This window comes from Gastrolobium bilobum, unplaced genomic scaffold, assembly GCF_033153095.1.
Source record: "Gastrolobium bilobum isolate Gb01-03AN ecotype WA unplaced genomic scaffold, APGP_CSIRO_Gbil_v1 utg1383, whole genome shotgun sequence".
Classification (NCBI taxonomy): domain Eukaryota; kingdom Viridiplantae; phylum Streptophyta; class Magnoliopsida; order Fabales; family Fabaceae; genus Gastrolobium; species Gastrolobium bilobum.
This window is the reverse complement of record NW_026899537.1, coordinates 258,312-275,803: the sequence shown is the minus strand read 5'-3', so window position 1 is coordinate 275,803 and position 17,492 is coordinate 258,312. Positions and strand designations below refer to the sequence as shown.

The 17,492-nt window shown below is 30.9% G+C and overlaps 1 protein-coding gene across 1 annotated transcript; it reads left to right on the top strand.

The window, feature by feature from the left end:
- Nucleotides 1-15,152: 15,152 nt before the first annotated feature.
- LOC133291194 (GDSL esterase/lipase At5g22810) lies at nt 15,153-17,256 on the top strand. The gene is made up of 5 exons (XM_061489416.1): nt 15,153-15,562; nt 15,675-15,805; nt 16,093-16,326; nt 16,471-16,726; nt 16,833-17,256. The coding sequence occupies exons 1-5, from the start codon at nt 15,325-15,327 to the stop codon at nt 17,024-17,026; spliced, it is 1,053 nt and encodes a 350-aa protein (XP_061345400.1). The 5' UTR covers nt 15,153-15,324; the 3' UTR covers nt 17,027-17,256.
- Nucleotides 17,257-17,492: the final 236 nt, after the last annotated feature.

Genomic DNA, 17,492 nt, shown 5'->3' with positions numbered 1-17,492 from the left:
TTTTAATACTATTCAGCGTTTGGCACGGTATTATATAAAATAATATATTGTATAAGATAATATCATCTAATATTTGGTAATGCACTGTATAATACCATATATGATAAAATTAATTTTTTTTAATAAAAATATTCTTTAATAAAGAATTTATATAATTCTTCAAAAAATATCATATGATATTAAATTTTATAAAAGTTTATTGATCAGTGTGTCCAAAATATAAATTAATTTTTATAAAAATAAAAATATTCAATTTTTAAAAATTAATATATTGAAAAATTAATTTTTAATAGATTAATATTAAAATAATATATTAATTTTTGAGAATTACATTGGTCAACAATGTTAATACATCAATATCTTACCAGGTCTTATCCCTCACCCTTAGGCTGGATTAAGTTATACATCGTTTTGATGTATTAAGGAATTATGTTGTATAATCTTATACTATACGATGGTCACATCAAACAACTGAAAATATCATAACGTATAGTATATACTTATACTATCATGTCTTATACGTCTCACCAAACAGGCCCTTAGTTGGTTTGGTGCTGAGTCCAAGGGTTTCGGGTTATGAGTTTAAAGGGCTTGAGTTTGACTCCTGATAAACTCACTTTATGGGTAACGGAGAACTCCTTGCTCTCTCAATCCGTGAAAGGAGATTAGTCTCATTCTATGTGAGGTGGGGAACAATAATATAAAATAAAATTAACATAAAAAGACAAATTTATTTTGAAATTGAATATTATTAATTATGAAATATTTTCTTAATTGTTGACTATTTTCTATCGACTAATAAGTTTTTTAATAAATAAAATTTGATATTAAAAATATGTATTATAAAAATTTAAAAATTAAACATACAAAACAAAACAAATTAAAAACATATATTAAACAAAATAAAGTAATCACGTTGGATTTTGTTTAAGAACAGATTCTTAATTAAATTAAATAGAATTTATAATATATACTCAAATCGTCATTTAACATGTATAAAATCATATTAAAATTACATTTATATATGATAAATAAAAATGTAAATAACTTAAAAGTAATATAATATTGTAATATTCCATATCTATATAAAGAGTTTACTTTTATTTGGGTGACCAAATATTTCACTCACCAATCCCGAACAGAATTTGTCGGTCCTGTGTAGAAGCCAACTATGTCGCTGAGTAAGTTAATTTATCACATTCTCTTTCTTATAATATATTATAAATTTTTTATTTAATGCTGTTACGTAATTTTTGGGTCCATGTTGTTATGTAATCTGTTGTCTTTTCACATCTTTATTCTTCGTTGTATTTCTTTAGTAAAACGATAATAACAATTGAAAAAATACCTTCTCTATAATAATTATATTATTACCATAAGAAGTATAAAGTTATAAAATAAAATAAAAATAGCAAAAAAAGTATATAATTTTTTTTAAAAACTATTAATAAATTAGTTTAGTAAATGAATTATATCAGCTAAATTTAAAATTAAAATAAACAGAATATGTATAAAAAATATGCATCCTAGGCTTAGACTGTTAAATATATGCGTGAAATTAAATATGTTAATCATAAACAGGTTATATAAAGAAATAAACAAGTTGTTGTTAAATTTATAAAAAAATATTTTATTGGAAAAAATTATTTTGAAAGTGATACATAAGACCGAGGAGTAGAAATATTACTTTATATAATTATATTCTTTCAAGATTGTGACGGTGCTTCATTGTTGAGGAGAGTTGCAATTAATTAAGGTGCTTGTTTTAAAATAAGTCAATTTGTCCTATTTTAATTTTTAAAAGTGGATTAAAAATTTCAAGCTTCCGACTCCAATTTACCTATATATTAAAAATGGGATTTTTTTTTTGAAATTATATGTGAGTCATATATAGAGAAAGTATCAAATAAAAACAAAAAAAAAGTTTAAATTGTATCCTAATGAATTGACCAACCCACGGCCAGTTGTAATAGATTGACAGGTTAAAAATATCAATTCAACTCATCATATATAACATATTAAACGGATTTTCATGACTAGTTTAACCATTTACCACTCTACTTAGCCCTCGATCTCACCAAAAAGATGAGGGATAAAAGGTGTGCCAAAAAAGGAAAAAATTCTAAGGTAGTGTTTGGTTGAAGAGAAGTGAAAATATTTTTGGGGAAGTGCATGTGGGTAAGAGACATCTCCACGTTTGGTTGAAATATTGTAGTAGATTTGTCCATCAAAACGCTTTGCCTAGCAATTGAGGGAAATGAGTAAAAAACGAGAGTCTGTACTGTTTAAGAAGTCCTTTGTAAAGGTGAAATTGTTGGAAGAAATTGGATAAATAAAAAAGGGATGAATGACATGACAGATTTACTCTTTTTTTCTTAAGCACACGTGACCATTTCAAACTTTTAAAATAAAGGTTACTTTCGTAATTGAAGATATTTTTCCCATCTAATTTTTATTTTCAACCAAATATACATCAGGTTTTTTAAACCAATTTTTCCATCAATATTTTGCGGTACCAAACAACTTTTTATAAACTTTCTTACCAAACTTACTTTCCTTTATTTTTTCTATCAATTACATTTTTCTATTAAAATTTTTTTTCTCCCGAACCAAACACTACCTAAATATTCGCTCAAGTGGAAACAATAACATAGTTCAATCGGAAGCTGCATTGCACGGTCGCTTTCAAATAAACATAGAGTAAGCACTCAGCAACTTCGCACCGACATTGCATATTTCCAAATAATGTTAAGATCCAACTGGACAAGGAATGGGTACGACTTTTCATTTGCTTTAACCATTTAAAGTTTAGACTGATTAATGGAATCAATTGATATCATAAGAATATTTGTTTTTTTAAATGACAAAATATCTTAGCCCATTTTTTTAAGAGTAATGTATGTTGTTTTTTTAATTTCAAATTCAGAACTTTTTAAAAACTATGTAAATTATTATAATTATAATTTTTTCTATTCTTGAGTTTTATTTTAATTAAAAATGCCCATAAAATACAAGTATATGATACTTATTAGTATTTAATGATATAAAAATTTCAAAAGTGTTAGGGACCCGTATAAGGGACCCATTTGTTGGAAATCGACAATCACACAGAATCGAGAAAACAGAAAAAGAGATAAGAGTAGAGAGATTGACACGATGATTTACCCTGGTTCACCCAATATAGGCTACGTCCAGCTTGTCTGTACTATAATTTATGGATTTATTTTTTTTGCAGTCAATGTAGATAAATTATCTACATTAAACTCAAAATGACATTGTTTTAGGAGAAAAATTAATGTATTTTTGTAATTATAATTTATTTCAGAGTTATAATATATAGTCTTTTAATTTTTTAATCCAAAACGAGGTCATTTTTAGAGTAAAAACATTCAAATTTTATAACATAAATAGAAAATAAAAATAATTTTTCATGTCATATTCCATAACAAAAAATATTTGATTTATAAATTAATTTTTTATATTTAGTTAAAAAAATAAAATAAAACAAAATTTGGATTTGTATGAACGTACCGCATGTCAAAAAAATATTAACTGCATGTGAAAAAAATGTTGATCGTATGTCTTAATATCTTCGTGCTTCGGAGCCTATTGCCATATAAAAAGATAAGCAGAAAAAGAATCCCCTAAAGCGAGTTTATCTATAAATTGGACAAATCCCCTAACTTACATTGTGATATACTTTAGCCTTATCATATAAATATAATACTAGTATTCCTGTGTTATTAAAAGAGATAGTCAATTTTATTAAATGATAATCTTGATCCATATCAATGTATGAAACGTAAACACAATCAAACAAAATGTATTTGACACAATGAGATTTTAAGTATGGTTTGTCTAATAATATGACTACGCATAAATTCTTCTGTACATATGCAGGGTACTGAGGGGAACAGAAACCTTATTGCTGGCGTCATAAAGGATCATGGAGGAGATCATAAACCACCCAACACAAGTGTTGAATGGAAAGTTTAATAGAAGATTACTCCAAGCAATAACAGATCAAAAGAAGAAACACACAATGAAATCCCTACCTCTCATTTTCTTATGAGGTCTAGGAGAAAATAGCGTTGACTTTTTCTAGCCTTCTGGTTTGGCCGTTCAAACAAATATTCAACTGATTCATCATCCCTGCCAGTTGTAATACAACACTCATCTAAACTTCACACTGTTTCCCTAATGAAATAGCTGTTGCTTATTTATGTAAAATGTCAATCTAATATCAATAGCAAATATCTCAAATGCAAATATGACATATATGGCTATATGCTAAAAGCTTAACTAGAAATACTTACAATCTCTACCGTTAGGATTTATAAGCCTAATATATTTCTTTTGTGGGATGAAAGTTATTATACGAGTTATACCTCTAACATAGGTAGAGACCAAGTTAGAAAGTACTATCTCAAATATGAATACTACTGTCAGATCAAGGGGGTGTGTGTGACTCCAGGCTTATAAACTAACAGAATAACGATACATAAGATGTCACTCATATGGTCTTGAGGGGGGTATTTATATGGGTCTAAGGTATCTTGCTAGAGCGGGTAGGTGAGGGGGGTTAGCCCTCCTCAAGGGATGCTATAGGTGACTGACACTGCTGTGGTAGCAGTGGTGCATTCACTGCGTTGGAGGTGGCAGCATCTGATGCTACCTCTGTAAAAAAAGGATTATTATATATGACACCTGGGGCAGCTTCCTGCAGGGTTGATATTCCAAGGTGAGACATTTTGGTATCGCAACTGGAGGATGCAGTCGCCTAGGGGACAAGAAAGAAGAAGAGTTGGTATTGACAGGTCGATAAAAATGACATGGAAAGAATAAGAAGTTTAGGCTCAAGTCATTGGACCGTCCAGATATGGACCATCCACAACACAATCCTTTCACGATTAGTTTTAGGGGGTGTTTGGTCTAGGAGAAATTTTTTTTGTTCGAGAATCTCAATTTTCAGAAACATAATTTTTACATTCAGTTTACAATAAATATCCAAAAATTAAAATTTTTGAAAAATTCAATTTTTCAAAAGTCTTAAAAAATGACGTGTACCAAACGCCCCTAAGAATAATATTGAAGAAATGGATAGGGTGGATATCAACGGAGTTTGTGTTTCTCCGCACCATGAACCTAGCAATTGTGCGCGGTATGCCCTCTATAATTAAATGCCGGTCAAAGCAACTGTACCTATTCATGATTGACTGTCTGAAAAAATTTGTACATAGGACGATTCATCAACTGAGCGGATTTTTTTTTTTTTCAGTACTTTTTTTTAAAGGAAAATTTTCTATACCATTTAAATCAACACCTTCACGTTTATTTTCCTCTCGATCTCAATTTTTTATTCTTTTTAAAAGGGATGTACATATTACAGTAGTATCCAAAATTTGTTCGTACTAAGCAAATTGCTAAAAGAGTAGGTACTTCCTTTTCTAAAAGGCAAAAAAAAAAAAAATGAGAACAAAAAAAAAATTATAAAAATAAGGATGGTATATATATATATATATATATATATATATATATATATATATATATTAATTTTTCTACATTTGATAAAAGATTACGTACATCTGTATTTTATAATATCGAAAAACACTTTTATTATTTTTTATATCAATTTGAACTTCCACCCTAAAAATAAAACACTATCGTAGAGCACTTTCTGAGGGAAATTTCTTAAATACATTGGATGTTTCCATTTGGTTACATCCTTTTTCCCAAAAAGAAATTTTTTTATTTAAATCCACACTTTAATTTTTATTTAAATCCTCACTTTAATTTTTATTTCATTTAAATCTTTAATTTTTTACCTTTTTTGGACCACTGCACTGTGGCACCCAAAGTTTGTTCTAGAGATGTTCGTGGTCTGAATTAGATCGATTTTGGATGTAAAAATCATCCGATCTAATCCCTTTGGTTTAATCATGTAGTCATCCATTCGGTTTGGACTTTTTTTCAAATACGATCCAATCTAATTTTATTCGGTTTGGATTGGATTGATTTTCGATTTTTTTAAAAGCCTAAGATTTATACGATGATTATTGTGCAAATAACGTATCTTTTGCATGTATCGACTTTGTAAAGTTTGTACAATGATTATTGTGCAATCCAGAAGCATTATAAACAAAAAAGTTGAATTACTATCTTTTACCTCTAACAAAAAATTTATTATATGGTTCCCTAAGATACAAAGTAACCCAAATTTTCATCTTATAAAGGAACTGTTGTACAACAATAACACATGTAATAAAAATATATTATGTATCAAGCACAATCCACTTTCTCTAACATGATGGGTTAATGGGTCTTGGATTTAGAATTTTACTATATGATTTTTGGGCTATAATTGAAAAAATGCCCAAGTAGATAGATGGTAAGGTTGGAGAATCATTGGATCAGTTTGGATTGAATCGATTTTCATCAACGCATCCAAAAGACGATCTAATCCAATTAAGTTTTGCAGTTTTTTTTTCGATTTTTGATTTTTCGGTTCAGTCATCACGGTTTGAATCAGTTTGGATCGATTGATGAAGATCTTTAATTTGCTCCTTTATGAGAAAGCACGAGTTTGTACAGATTGCAACGATGTGGCAAACAACTTCTGCAGGTTAGGTCGAGCGTAGGCCTTAGAACCGTTTGGATTTTTTATTAAAAGTTTCTCATTTTTCATATCAAATGAAGTAACATCTTTCATGCCATAGACACAATAAGTGATAGGATTCACTCCTTGTTAAAAAAATAAAAAATAAAATAAAATAACATGTATTTCAATGTCTCATAACATGAGAAAACAATATGTGAAAATGATTTTCCTTTTTTTTTTCAAAAAATTATTTTCTTTTTAAATAAAAATGTTTTTTTTTATCTTATGTGTTTATTTAAAGGACTTAACATTTCTTTTTTTGGTGCAGATTTTTTTTTTTCTGGTAAATTCAAATAAAAGTAAGTGTATTCCACTAGTTTTATTCTCTCTTATTTTCAAAATGAGGCTCACTCACTTTTATGTGAATATGACAGAAAAAAAATTCTGGAGCAAAAATAAAAATATTTTTCTCTTATTTAAATGCAATTTTTGGAGGGAAAAGTAAAAAAAGGAAAGTTAAAATGATTTTTTAAAATCAAGGTTCCTGGCTTTGGAAAAAAGAAGAAAAAGAAGAAGAGGTCTAAAAACTAATTCAGTCCCTCCAAAATTTAATTTATCCAGAACTCAAACTGTATGTTTTCACCTTTATATATCCTTTTTATAATATTTTATATATAAATGTCTTTTATTTTAAATTTAAATAACTTTTTTACTTAAAAACATTTCTCAAATATACGTTTAAAATGCAAAATGAGTTTCCTTATGAAAAAAATCCTTATAGAAAGAGCAATACATAATACGTTTATATATACGTTTAAAATGACTAGGCTAAACTGTGTGCCACTGTGCCTAGAAAAAACAGCTTAAAATGTGGTGTTAGTGTATTACTAAACTGATTGCTGTTATGTTCTTTAAGAGGGATTTAGAAAGAGAATATACTATATATTATCTAAAAAAATAAAATCAAATGTAATATAAAGATTCGACAGCCTTAAGGCAAAAAACACCACATAGTAGGCTCACATAAATAGTAAACAGTAAAAATCTCTAGCCCACTAACAATCTCCAATCTATTGTTGGATCTCAAAAAACTAAGGAAATGCAAAGAGCTCAAGAATTTTAATAATTTGGATGTTTGCTTTAATTCCTGATGTAGTGTTTGGTTGAAGGTTTATTTTGGGATTGCTGGAAAAGTGTAAGTGGATATTGGAAAATACCACGTTTGGTTCAGGTTTTTTCAAAAAATACCAGGCAAATAGGATAGATGGAAAAATGACTTTTGTGTTGATTTTTGGATGAAATTCACTGTTACAGAATACCACTTGAGATGTGGTATTTTGAGATAACTGGAGAAGTGAAAAAACAGGTACAAAGTTTCTCCCGAACATAGATTTTGTATATTTAAATAAATTTCCCTGGTAATATTTGGGTCAACCAAACAACTTTTTTTACATTTTCCTATCAAACTCACTTTCTAACCATTTCCCTATCAATTACATTTCCCTAGTAAAAATTTTTTTCTCCCGAACCAAACACTACCTGAGTGGTTAAAGTACTTGAAAATTCAGGGAGATAATATTAATTTAAATGTATAATAAATAATCTTGGTGCTTTTATGATTTGAGGAATTAAAATAAAGTAACGAAATGGATTTTTTTTATGTGTTATTAAGATGATTATATCATGTGAGAGGATCTTAACCATTAATAATTAAATCAACGATAATGATTGTGTAACTTTTTATCTTTATATTTTTTTCTCTTTCCTTATTACCATTGATCCACCCTTATATGGTTAAGATTCTCCTGCATGATATGGTCATATTAATTAACATATGAAAGGATCCACTTGAAACGTTATTATAGTTGATCACTTGCCCCTGTTAACTTGCCAAAATCAGTGGAACAAATATAGAATGTTCCTTCTTGTTAATTGTATTTTCTAAACATGTGGGCTGAATACATGTCTGTATGTGTTATATCAATTGTTGGGCTTATTTCGTTATGCTTTCTGTCTGTATATTTGGATTATGGGCATATAATTTCAGTATTGTTTTTCTGAGGCCTAGTTGCTATTACCATTAGCTGGTATTATTGCAACACAATCAAAATGATGACGTTTTGTACTGTGATGGCAAATATACCCAATGGTTATCCAGTCCTTGTTAACACATGTCATTTGGTTCTCAATCTTCTACACACATTGTTCTCTCTCTGTTTTAGGTTGTCTGAGACGAGAAACCTAAGGATTTCATTGAAATCTTCGTGAGATATTTTGAGGGAGATAAACCAAGAATCTTATCTTAGATATGTTGAGAGAAGTGTTCTTCTGGTCAAGACACATAGTTTGTTAGATGTAGTTTTGGGAGTTTCGATCAATTGGGGAGGTAAGGTGGAGCAAGGTGATGTTCCTAGCTATTAAAGAAGGATTTGTGAGCTTGGGGAGCTGAGAGCACTGTAATCGTGATGCTTGCTCACTGATTTGGTGATATATTTCCTTGTTTTCATTTCTGTTGATGATTCTTGTTGGTATTCAAATATATATGTGTTGTAGTTGCATATATTAGATATATCTCTATAATCTTGAAGGTTCTTTCTAGGTTGTGTTATATATGTTGTATGTGTAGTTTAATTTGCTTAGAACTGCTGAGCATTCTTGTACCTATTTTCTGTTATTGAATTAAGTGTATATCTGAGGGCGTTTAACCCTCTTAGGTCCCTTGGACGTAGGAAACTCACTAACCCTAAGTTTGTAAACCAAGTAAATCTCTTGTGTCTTTGATCTTTATATTTTCTCTTGCTCTCTTTTGATCTTTGTGAATAATTCTTAACTGGTAACTATATTCCTAGAATTGTAACAAGTGGTATCAAGAGTTTAGGATTTTGCATTCTTTTTTTCCTTTTGGTCACCTTCTGTATCTCTTGTCATTCGTTCTTCCCTCTGGTTCTCGTGCTTACTGTTGCTGGAAGCTTCAAAGGATGGTGTTGTAAAATAACATGCAGAAACCAAAAGATTGGGAAGAAAGAAGAGAGTGACACGCAAGATTTACTTGTTAAGAAACTTGTTTTACCAAGTTTCCTACATCAAGGATCAATTAGGGATTATACTCCGTGGCACTTGCACGTTAATAGAATGATAGTTCAAACAGAGTACACAATTAATCAAGACACAACTAATTGCAGCTCAAACAAGAAAACCCCAAAGTAGAACCCTAACCCTCAGACTCAGTTCAAGATTGACAGATACAGGTAAGAATTACACAGCCACATTCAAAGACAAACCACACCAGAAACACCACTGATTGATGGCCAAAACCTCGTGACAGCTCCAAGAGAAAGAGATCCCTTGTACAACCGCAATCTTCAAGCTATCACCGACCACCGCTCTTCTGGACGCAGCCTCCACCTGAAATCACAAGAAGAAATCCTTCCAAACAACCAGGAACCAAAGATCATGCAAGAACAAGGGTTAGAAAACAGATGGGTTTCTTGAGAAGAAACCCTATCAGAGCACAAAGGGGACTTTCGTGAGAGCAAGGAGAAAACGATAATGAGAGAGTGATAATATGATTGCTCAATCAATGTTTATCAAATATATACTATTAACCAAAACTCACCGTTTTAGTAAAACAAACAATTACAAAAATACCCATACAAATAGGCTTTAAAAACGTGACATGTAATCTGTTTATGGAAATATATTCAACAGATGGGCATAACAAAGGTTGAGGTGGAAAAATTTGATGGAAGAGGCAACTTCAACATGTGGAAGATTAAAAAATGAGGGTTGTCCTAGTGCAACAGAAATGTGAGGATGCTCTTAGAGCTAAGAAGGATCTTCTTGAGTCCAAGATAGGGAAGAAAACCTAAGACAGGACCTTGTACGTACTAGCTTGGTATCAGAGCACAGACATGGATGAACATATGGAGAGATTGGAAGATGCAATCCAGTCTTTGTTAGAGCAATTTAAGGAGATGTTCGCTTAACTTTCCAATAGGTTGGATGTTACGGCCACCACACTAACACGTCATAGAGGGGATCATTCTAGAAGTAGTATGAACAACGAACAAAGCAACTCATGTAATGCATCAGGTTTGCACACAACATACGCTTCTATGGTAGTGAAGTTGAATTTTTCGCGATTCAATGACAACAAAGACTCAACTAGATGGCTATACCGGGCTGAACAACTTTTCCAATATCATCACACCTCGAAAGGAGAAGGAGTTTCATTGGCGTCTTTCCATCTCCCTGGAGATGCTCAATTATGGTACCAATTACTCGTCCAAGACCATTCGAATATCACTTGGTAGGAGTTTTGTGATGAAATATTACAGCGTTGCGACACTAATCAATTTGTTGTTTTCTTTAGGGAATTGACTAAGTTAGAGCAACATGGTACGATGTAGGAATACCAAAGCCAATTTGAGAGGTTGCTCTCCAATGTTGGACGGTTGGAGATGTTGAGACAAGTAAGTTGCTTTATAAATGGGCTCTCTGAGGCTCTTCGGGAGGATATGCAGGCAAACCGACCCATTTCCCTATCTACTATTGGGCTTGCCAAATTGTATGAGGCTCAAAATAATCTTATCTCCAAATACCACAAGTCCAACCCTTTTCGCCATGAATAACCCAACCCGAAGCGAAAACCCACCGGTTAAAGGTTATCCTTTGATGAAATCTTGAAACGACAATGAAAAGGCTTATGCTTTCATTGTAATGAGACTTATGCACCAAGTCACCATTGTAAGAAGTAATTCACAATTCAAGCTGCCTTAGAGGATAATGACGGAGAAGCCGAAATGGAGCTAGAAGAGGAGCTACCCAACAAAGAGAAAATATGATAGAAGTAAAAGGAATTACTCTTTGGGACAAGAGTAAGGATGTTATGATTGTTAGTTTTTATTTTAATTTAATTTTATTGTTTTGTTATTGTTGCTAATTAGTTACTATACTAGTATTTGAATTTTGTTTGAATAAGTCTTGGCAATTTTCGAAAGCCTAACAAAGTGGGTAGAGGTAGTTTTAGGTGGTTTCTATTTTATGCATTTTTACTTTTATATGGCTTTCATGTGTAATTGTTTATTTTCTTAGAGTTTTGATGAATAAAACATTACGCTTGAAATTAATTTGACATGTATGTGCAAGATGTTAGACTTCTTCAGTAAAATCATCATTTTTTGTGTTACAAAATAGCCAAATAGAAAAGAAAACTCAAGATAGGACATTATACGTACCATATTTTTTGTCACTGAATGTAAAAATGTTTATATATTTGTAATTTTATTTTTTGTCTTTAATCAAAACATTCCTATAAACATTATTATGAGATTAATTACGATAGCATTATGACTGATAGTTATTAACCCATAAGCCCACCAACTTTATACTACACATTGATATTAATGTTTGCTTAAGATATTATTGCTGTCTTATTCTACAATTTTTTTTTTTCGCAACCCTTAACATTTTAGAGGCCAACCGATTCCCTTCTCTCAACAACCTTCAGTCACCAAAAAATAAAATAAAAAAATAGTAGTGTCTTAATGAGTCCAGGTATCTCTTACCGAATAAGATTATTCTTTCCAATTAAACTGAAATTTTAAAATTGTGTTTGTTACAACTTAGCAATTACTTATTATTATTATTTTTTTAGCACGCTATGTATAAAAGTTTGTAAGTAATTAATAAGGATATATTTTATTATTATTTTATTTTTGAAAGTAAATGTAATTTGGGAGTGAATCTTCTCATGTGTTAATTAACATGATCATGTCATGTGGGGCAATCATAACCATACATGGGCGAGTTAATGGTGATAAGGGAAGAGAAAAAAAAAATAAGGATAAGAAGTTACACAATCATCATCGTTAATTTAATTATTAATAGTTAAAATTTTTCTACGTGACATGATCACGTGTTAAGATAAGAGGATCATGTAATTTAGAAAAGAGCATTGTAATTTAAGAATAAAGTGCTTACATTAAACATATTGTTATGGAAACACCATGAGTTGTCCGTTTTCCATACAAAGGGCCTATTTTTCAGTGTCATGACATTAATATTCAACGGGCTGGACTAAAATAATCACAATAGTATTTTGCCCCCTCTAAATACTAAGATGTCTCACTGTATAATTTTTTTTAAAAATATATTTATCAGTTAATTGATTAACTGATTAACCTAACCCAGTTCAAGTATTATTGAACTTATTATAGCATAGGTGACGGATCTCTTAAAATCATTTTTTCCATTTTTAAAGTTCAAATTTAAAACCACTTGTTGATGAAAATAAGCTCCTTATCACCCCAACCAACAATTATAAGTTTATAACTAGTTGTGTAAGATTTTTAACGTAACTGAATGGAATGCTACAGTGTAGAATCGTAGGGATCGAGATTCTCTATAGTTCTTGAAAAATGGTACACTAAATCCAGCAAACTTTTTAAAGCCAAGACATTGCACGGGATTTTTTTATTTATTTTTTATAATATCTCTAATTATTTCTTTTAAGGCGAGTAAATTTTTCGAATATTTATCCAAGTTTTAGCTTTTTGAACAGATTACGACACTAATTCCAAATATAAAGCTGATTAAAAATTAAAATTTTATGCAACTTCTTAAAATAACATTGGTGGGTATCGAAGTGAAATCTTTTCCCATCTATTCAGCTCCCTTGCACTTATTTATTGATTTATTTTTTATGATAAGTGTTAACATTGCCTACGGGTTTGATGACTGTGTGTTCCATAAGTCCTTCTCTCACATTCTGAAGCAAAAAGAAGCATAGTTTAGTGGAAGAAATGGAAAGAAATCATAAAAATATTTTACCCACCAAATATCGCATGTGATAACTTAATGTCACAAGAAACAGTAACCTGAAGCCCAAAAGAAAAGCCATAATTGTCCTTATACAAGAATCTAGACTAAAAATAAAAATAAAATTTAAAATTACTAGACTACACGTGAGTTTATATAGAAAAAACAATTATAATACTCTACAGAATTATTGTAAAGAAAGCTGAAATTTTGTGTATGCATAAAATGTTGTATATATAACATCACTCTTGATAAGAAAAGGTGCCACGGAAACTGAAATAAATAAGCTGCAAAATACGAACTTCATCAGTGGTCATTAATTACATGATTGTTTGGGTAGAATTTCAATGACCGTATATTAAAAGAACTTAATATAAAAAATTGATTCTAAAAACTTGAAATAATTAATTTTAAGTTATCTTAACCTTCACCTACCGTGTGTGTCTGTGTAAAGTAAAAACTATATGTTAAGATTCCGCGTCAGTCAGGTATTCGGACAAAGTACCTTTTTTTAATAATAATTTAGACATTTTTCTTTTCTTTAGCTTTAAGTATTTAGTTAGGTTTAATCCGTTTTCAATTTTAATGTGCTGTCAAAACCTATCTCAATTTTTATTTCTTTTGGTAAATAACTTATCTCAATTTTAGTTTTAAGTAATCTACATATGTCCAATCCTATATTTATGTGTGTCCAAAACGCGAATGAATCTTTGGTGCTACTGTTGCACCAAGAATCAATGCATCTCACCAATGGAAGTATTACATATCATAGAAGAGAGAAAAAATTTAACAGACAAAAAAAAAACTTTAGCTGACATGTAATATTTCTATTGATGAGATGTACTGAATCTTTGATCCAACAGTAGCACCAAAAATTTATTCTCAAAATGCAAGTAGGTTTTTGAATTAGGTTAAAAAAAAAAATTATTTCCTTTTACAACTTAATAATTTTTTTTATAAAAATAAAATGATATAAACATGCACTTATTTTCTCTTAATTTCTTCCTCTTGTTTCTTTTCTATTCTTTTCTCATGGCATAGCTCTTGTTGAGTTTAAGTTGCGCCCTGTTGTGTTGTTCATTTGATATAGTGGAGAAGTGGGCTTGTTGAAGAAGTTGTGACAGCTCAATTCATCATGTACAAAACTATACTTGTACTTAATTGTTGGTAACCAACGTCCTTTGTTACTACTAAATTATTGTTAGTCAGGTTTTTTGGTTTTGGGAAATGTATATAACAGACTAAGAAAATAGCATTTGTTTGTTTCTCGAATTACATATACTGAAAACTACACTGCATTATGTTTTAACGAGTATCGTGTAGCTCAAGATAAGCTAATAATTTCGTTTGAGTTGATTTTTCAGCAAAAATTGAGTGAGATTAAGGAGATCATCTTCTGTACATCTGTAGTATGTACATCTGCCATTTAACAAGTGACACTTGGATAAAAAAATATTTTTCTCTCCTTTTCATGCAAACATGACAATCATTTCTCATTTTTTATTGGATAGATACACTGAGTGAATGGTACAGCAGTAGTACCATAGATATTTCCGAGATTAAGGTGGTTACATTACAGCTAAGATTGTTGATGAAGTGTAATATACAACTATATTACAATGACATTCACTCAATAGTTTTTTTATCTTCAAATATTTAACCTTGAAATTTCTTATATTAGTACATAACTACCTATGTTAAAAAAATCTAATATAAAATCATTGGTGTATCTAATAGCTAAATTGGTTGGTTAATAGTATCTTTAACAGTTAGTAAGTTGAAACATTTATATAAGATTCTCGGAACTGAAGCCTCAAAGCACAAGACCATCCTCATTCCTCAGATTATCTGTTTCCAATACTGTAACCCCATTTTCAAAGCTCATTGCTGAAGAGAAATTGAAAAGCATGGGGTATTCAACTTATTTCTTGGTTTCCTTGCTTCTGGTTGTAATGTTCAATGTGGCTAAAGGACAGCCTCTAGTCCCAGCAATGTTCATATTTGGGGACTCTGTCGTTGATGTGGGAAATAATAACCACTTATACACTATTGTTAAAGCAAACTTCGCTCCTTATGGAAGAGACTTCAAGAATCACATGCCAACAGGGAGGTTTTGCAATGGAAAGCTTGCATCAGACTATACAGGTACTTTTTTTTCCACTTTCAAAATCCCCATTTAATTAATTATCCCTTTCATTATCACTCACATTATGTTGTTTTTCAACAAGTGTTTTGATCTTTGTTCCATTCATTGCAGCTGAAAACCTTGGATTTACCTCTTACCCACCAGCTTACCTCAACTTAAAGGCCAAAGGAACGAACCTCTTGAATGGTGCCAACTTTGCCTCGGCTGCTTCTGGCTACTATGATTCTACAGCCAAATTATATGTAAATACACATTTTGGAAGTTTAAAACTCTTATGTTCTCATTTATTTTTATTTTTTCATTACTGGTAAGTCGGACGAGTTTGGAGTAGTGGTAAAACTACTCTTTCGTAACTGAAAAGTCACATATTTGAATCCGGAAAAGCGTCTCTTTGCAAATATGTAAAAATAAGGCTGCGTACAATAATTGCTCTCACTCATGCCATGGTTAGTAAAATGGAGTGTGGTTTTTTATTGGTAAGTTCTAATATGTGTGTGTTTTTCGCTTTCTTTGTTTCCCCTTGGTGTAGCATGCAATTCCATTGAGTCAGCAGCTGGAACACTACAAAGATTGCCAGAATATATTGGAGGGAATAGCAGGGAAATCAAATGCTTCATCAATTATATCTGGTTCTATATATCTTATAAGCGCAGGGAACAGTGACTTTATTCAGAACTATTACATAAATCCTCTGCTTTACAAGGTTTACACTGCTGATCAATTCTCAGACATTCTCATACAACACTATGCCACTTTCATTCAGGCATGTCTCTCTCAAACTTGACATATTCCCTTAGCAAACCACATTCCACTTAGAAAAAAAGAAAAAAGATGTTTGTCTTCATTTGATAAAGAACTTTGCTGATTTTTATTTTGCATTACCAAATTCCAAACATGCATGTGACAGAATTTATATGCACTTGGAGCAAGGAAGATTGGTGTAACATCATTACCTCCAATGGGTTGTCTCCCAGCAGCCATCACTCTTTTTGGCTCTGATAGCAATGAATGTGTGGCCAGGATAAACAGTGATGCTATTAACTTCAATAAAAAACTAAACACCACATCTCAGAGCTTGCAAAAATTGCTTCCTGGAATTAAAGTGGTTATCTTTGATATCTACCAACCTCTATTTGACCTTGTCACTAAGCCTTCTGAAAATGGTACAAAATTTAATTTTGCTAATCCCAGAAAGCCAATCTTATTATGGATCATGAACAAAGATTATTAACAAGTTTCCTTTGTGTGACACTCACTACACTATCACAGGTTTTTTTGAAGCAAGGAAGGCTTGTTGTGGAACGGGGTTGCTGGAGACATCTATATTGTGCAATAAGAAGTCTATAGGAACATGTGCTAATGCATCTGAGTATGTATTCTGGGATGGTTTTCATCCCTCAGAGGCTACAAACAAGGTTTTGGCTGATAATTTGTTAACTGCTGGCATCTCTCTCATATCCTAATCGAACTCTTTACGGGTCATATTTTGCTTTGGATTTTTTTTCTTTTTTTTTTTGAGTTATGTGTGGTTCTGCTTTGTATGAGTTTGGCTTATGTAAAAGGAGGTTGAATATGTTCAATTGCAAAGCTCATTATGTGTTTCAATTTATGTGTAATAACATCAATTTGCGTATAAGCTTCATGTAAAATTTCTATTTATATGGGACTTCAAAGCTGCTCATGCTGGATTTGTGTTCTATTTTATTTAGAGAATTTAGTTTTATGTGACAGGCAAACTCGCACCATAAATACAGAATATAAAACTTTGAGTGTAGTATCAAATAAGAAATGATTTTTTGCTCACCCTTTCATACTTAATTTCTTATATAAGATCATAAGCGGTGAGTTTCGTGTGAAGAAACTTGATTCTTAAATAGTAATATCCTGTAGAAATTTACTAAAAAATGCCTTGTATTCACCCATAATTAC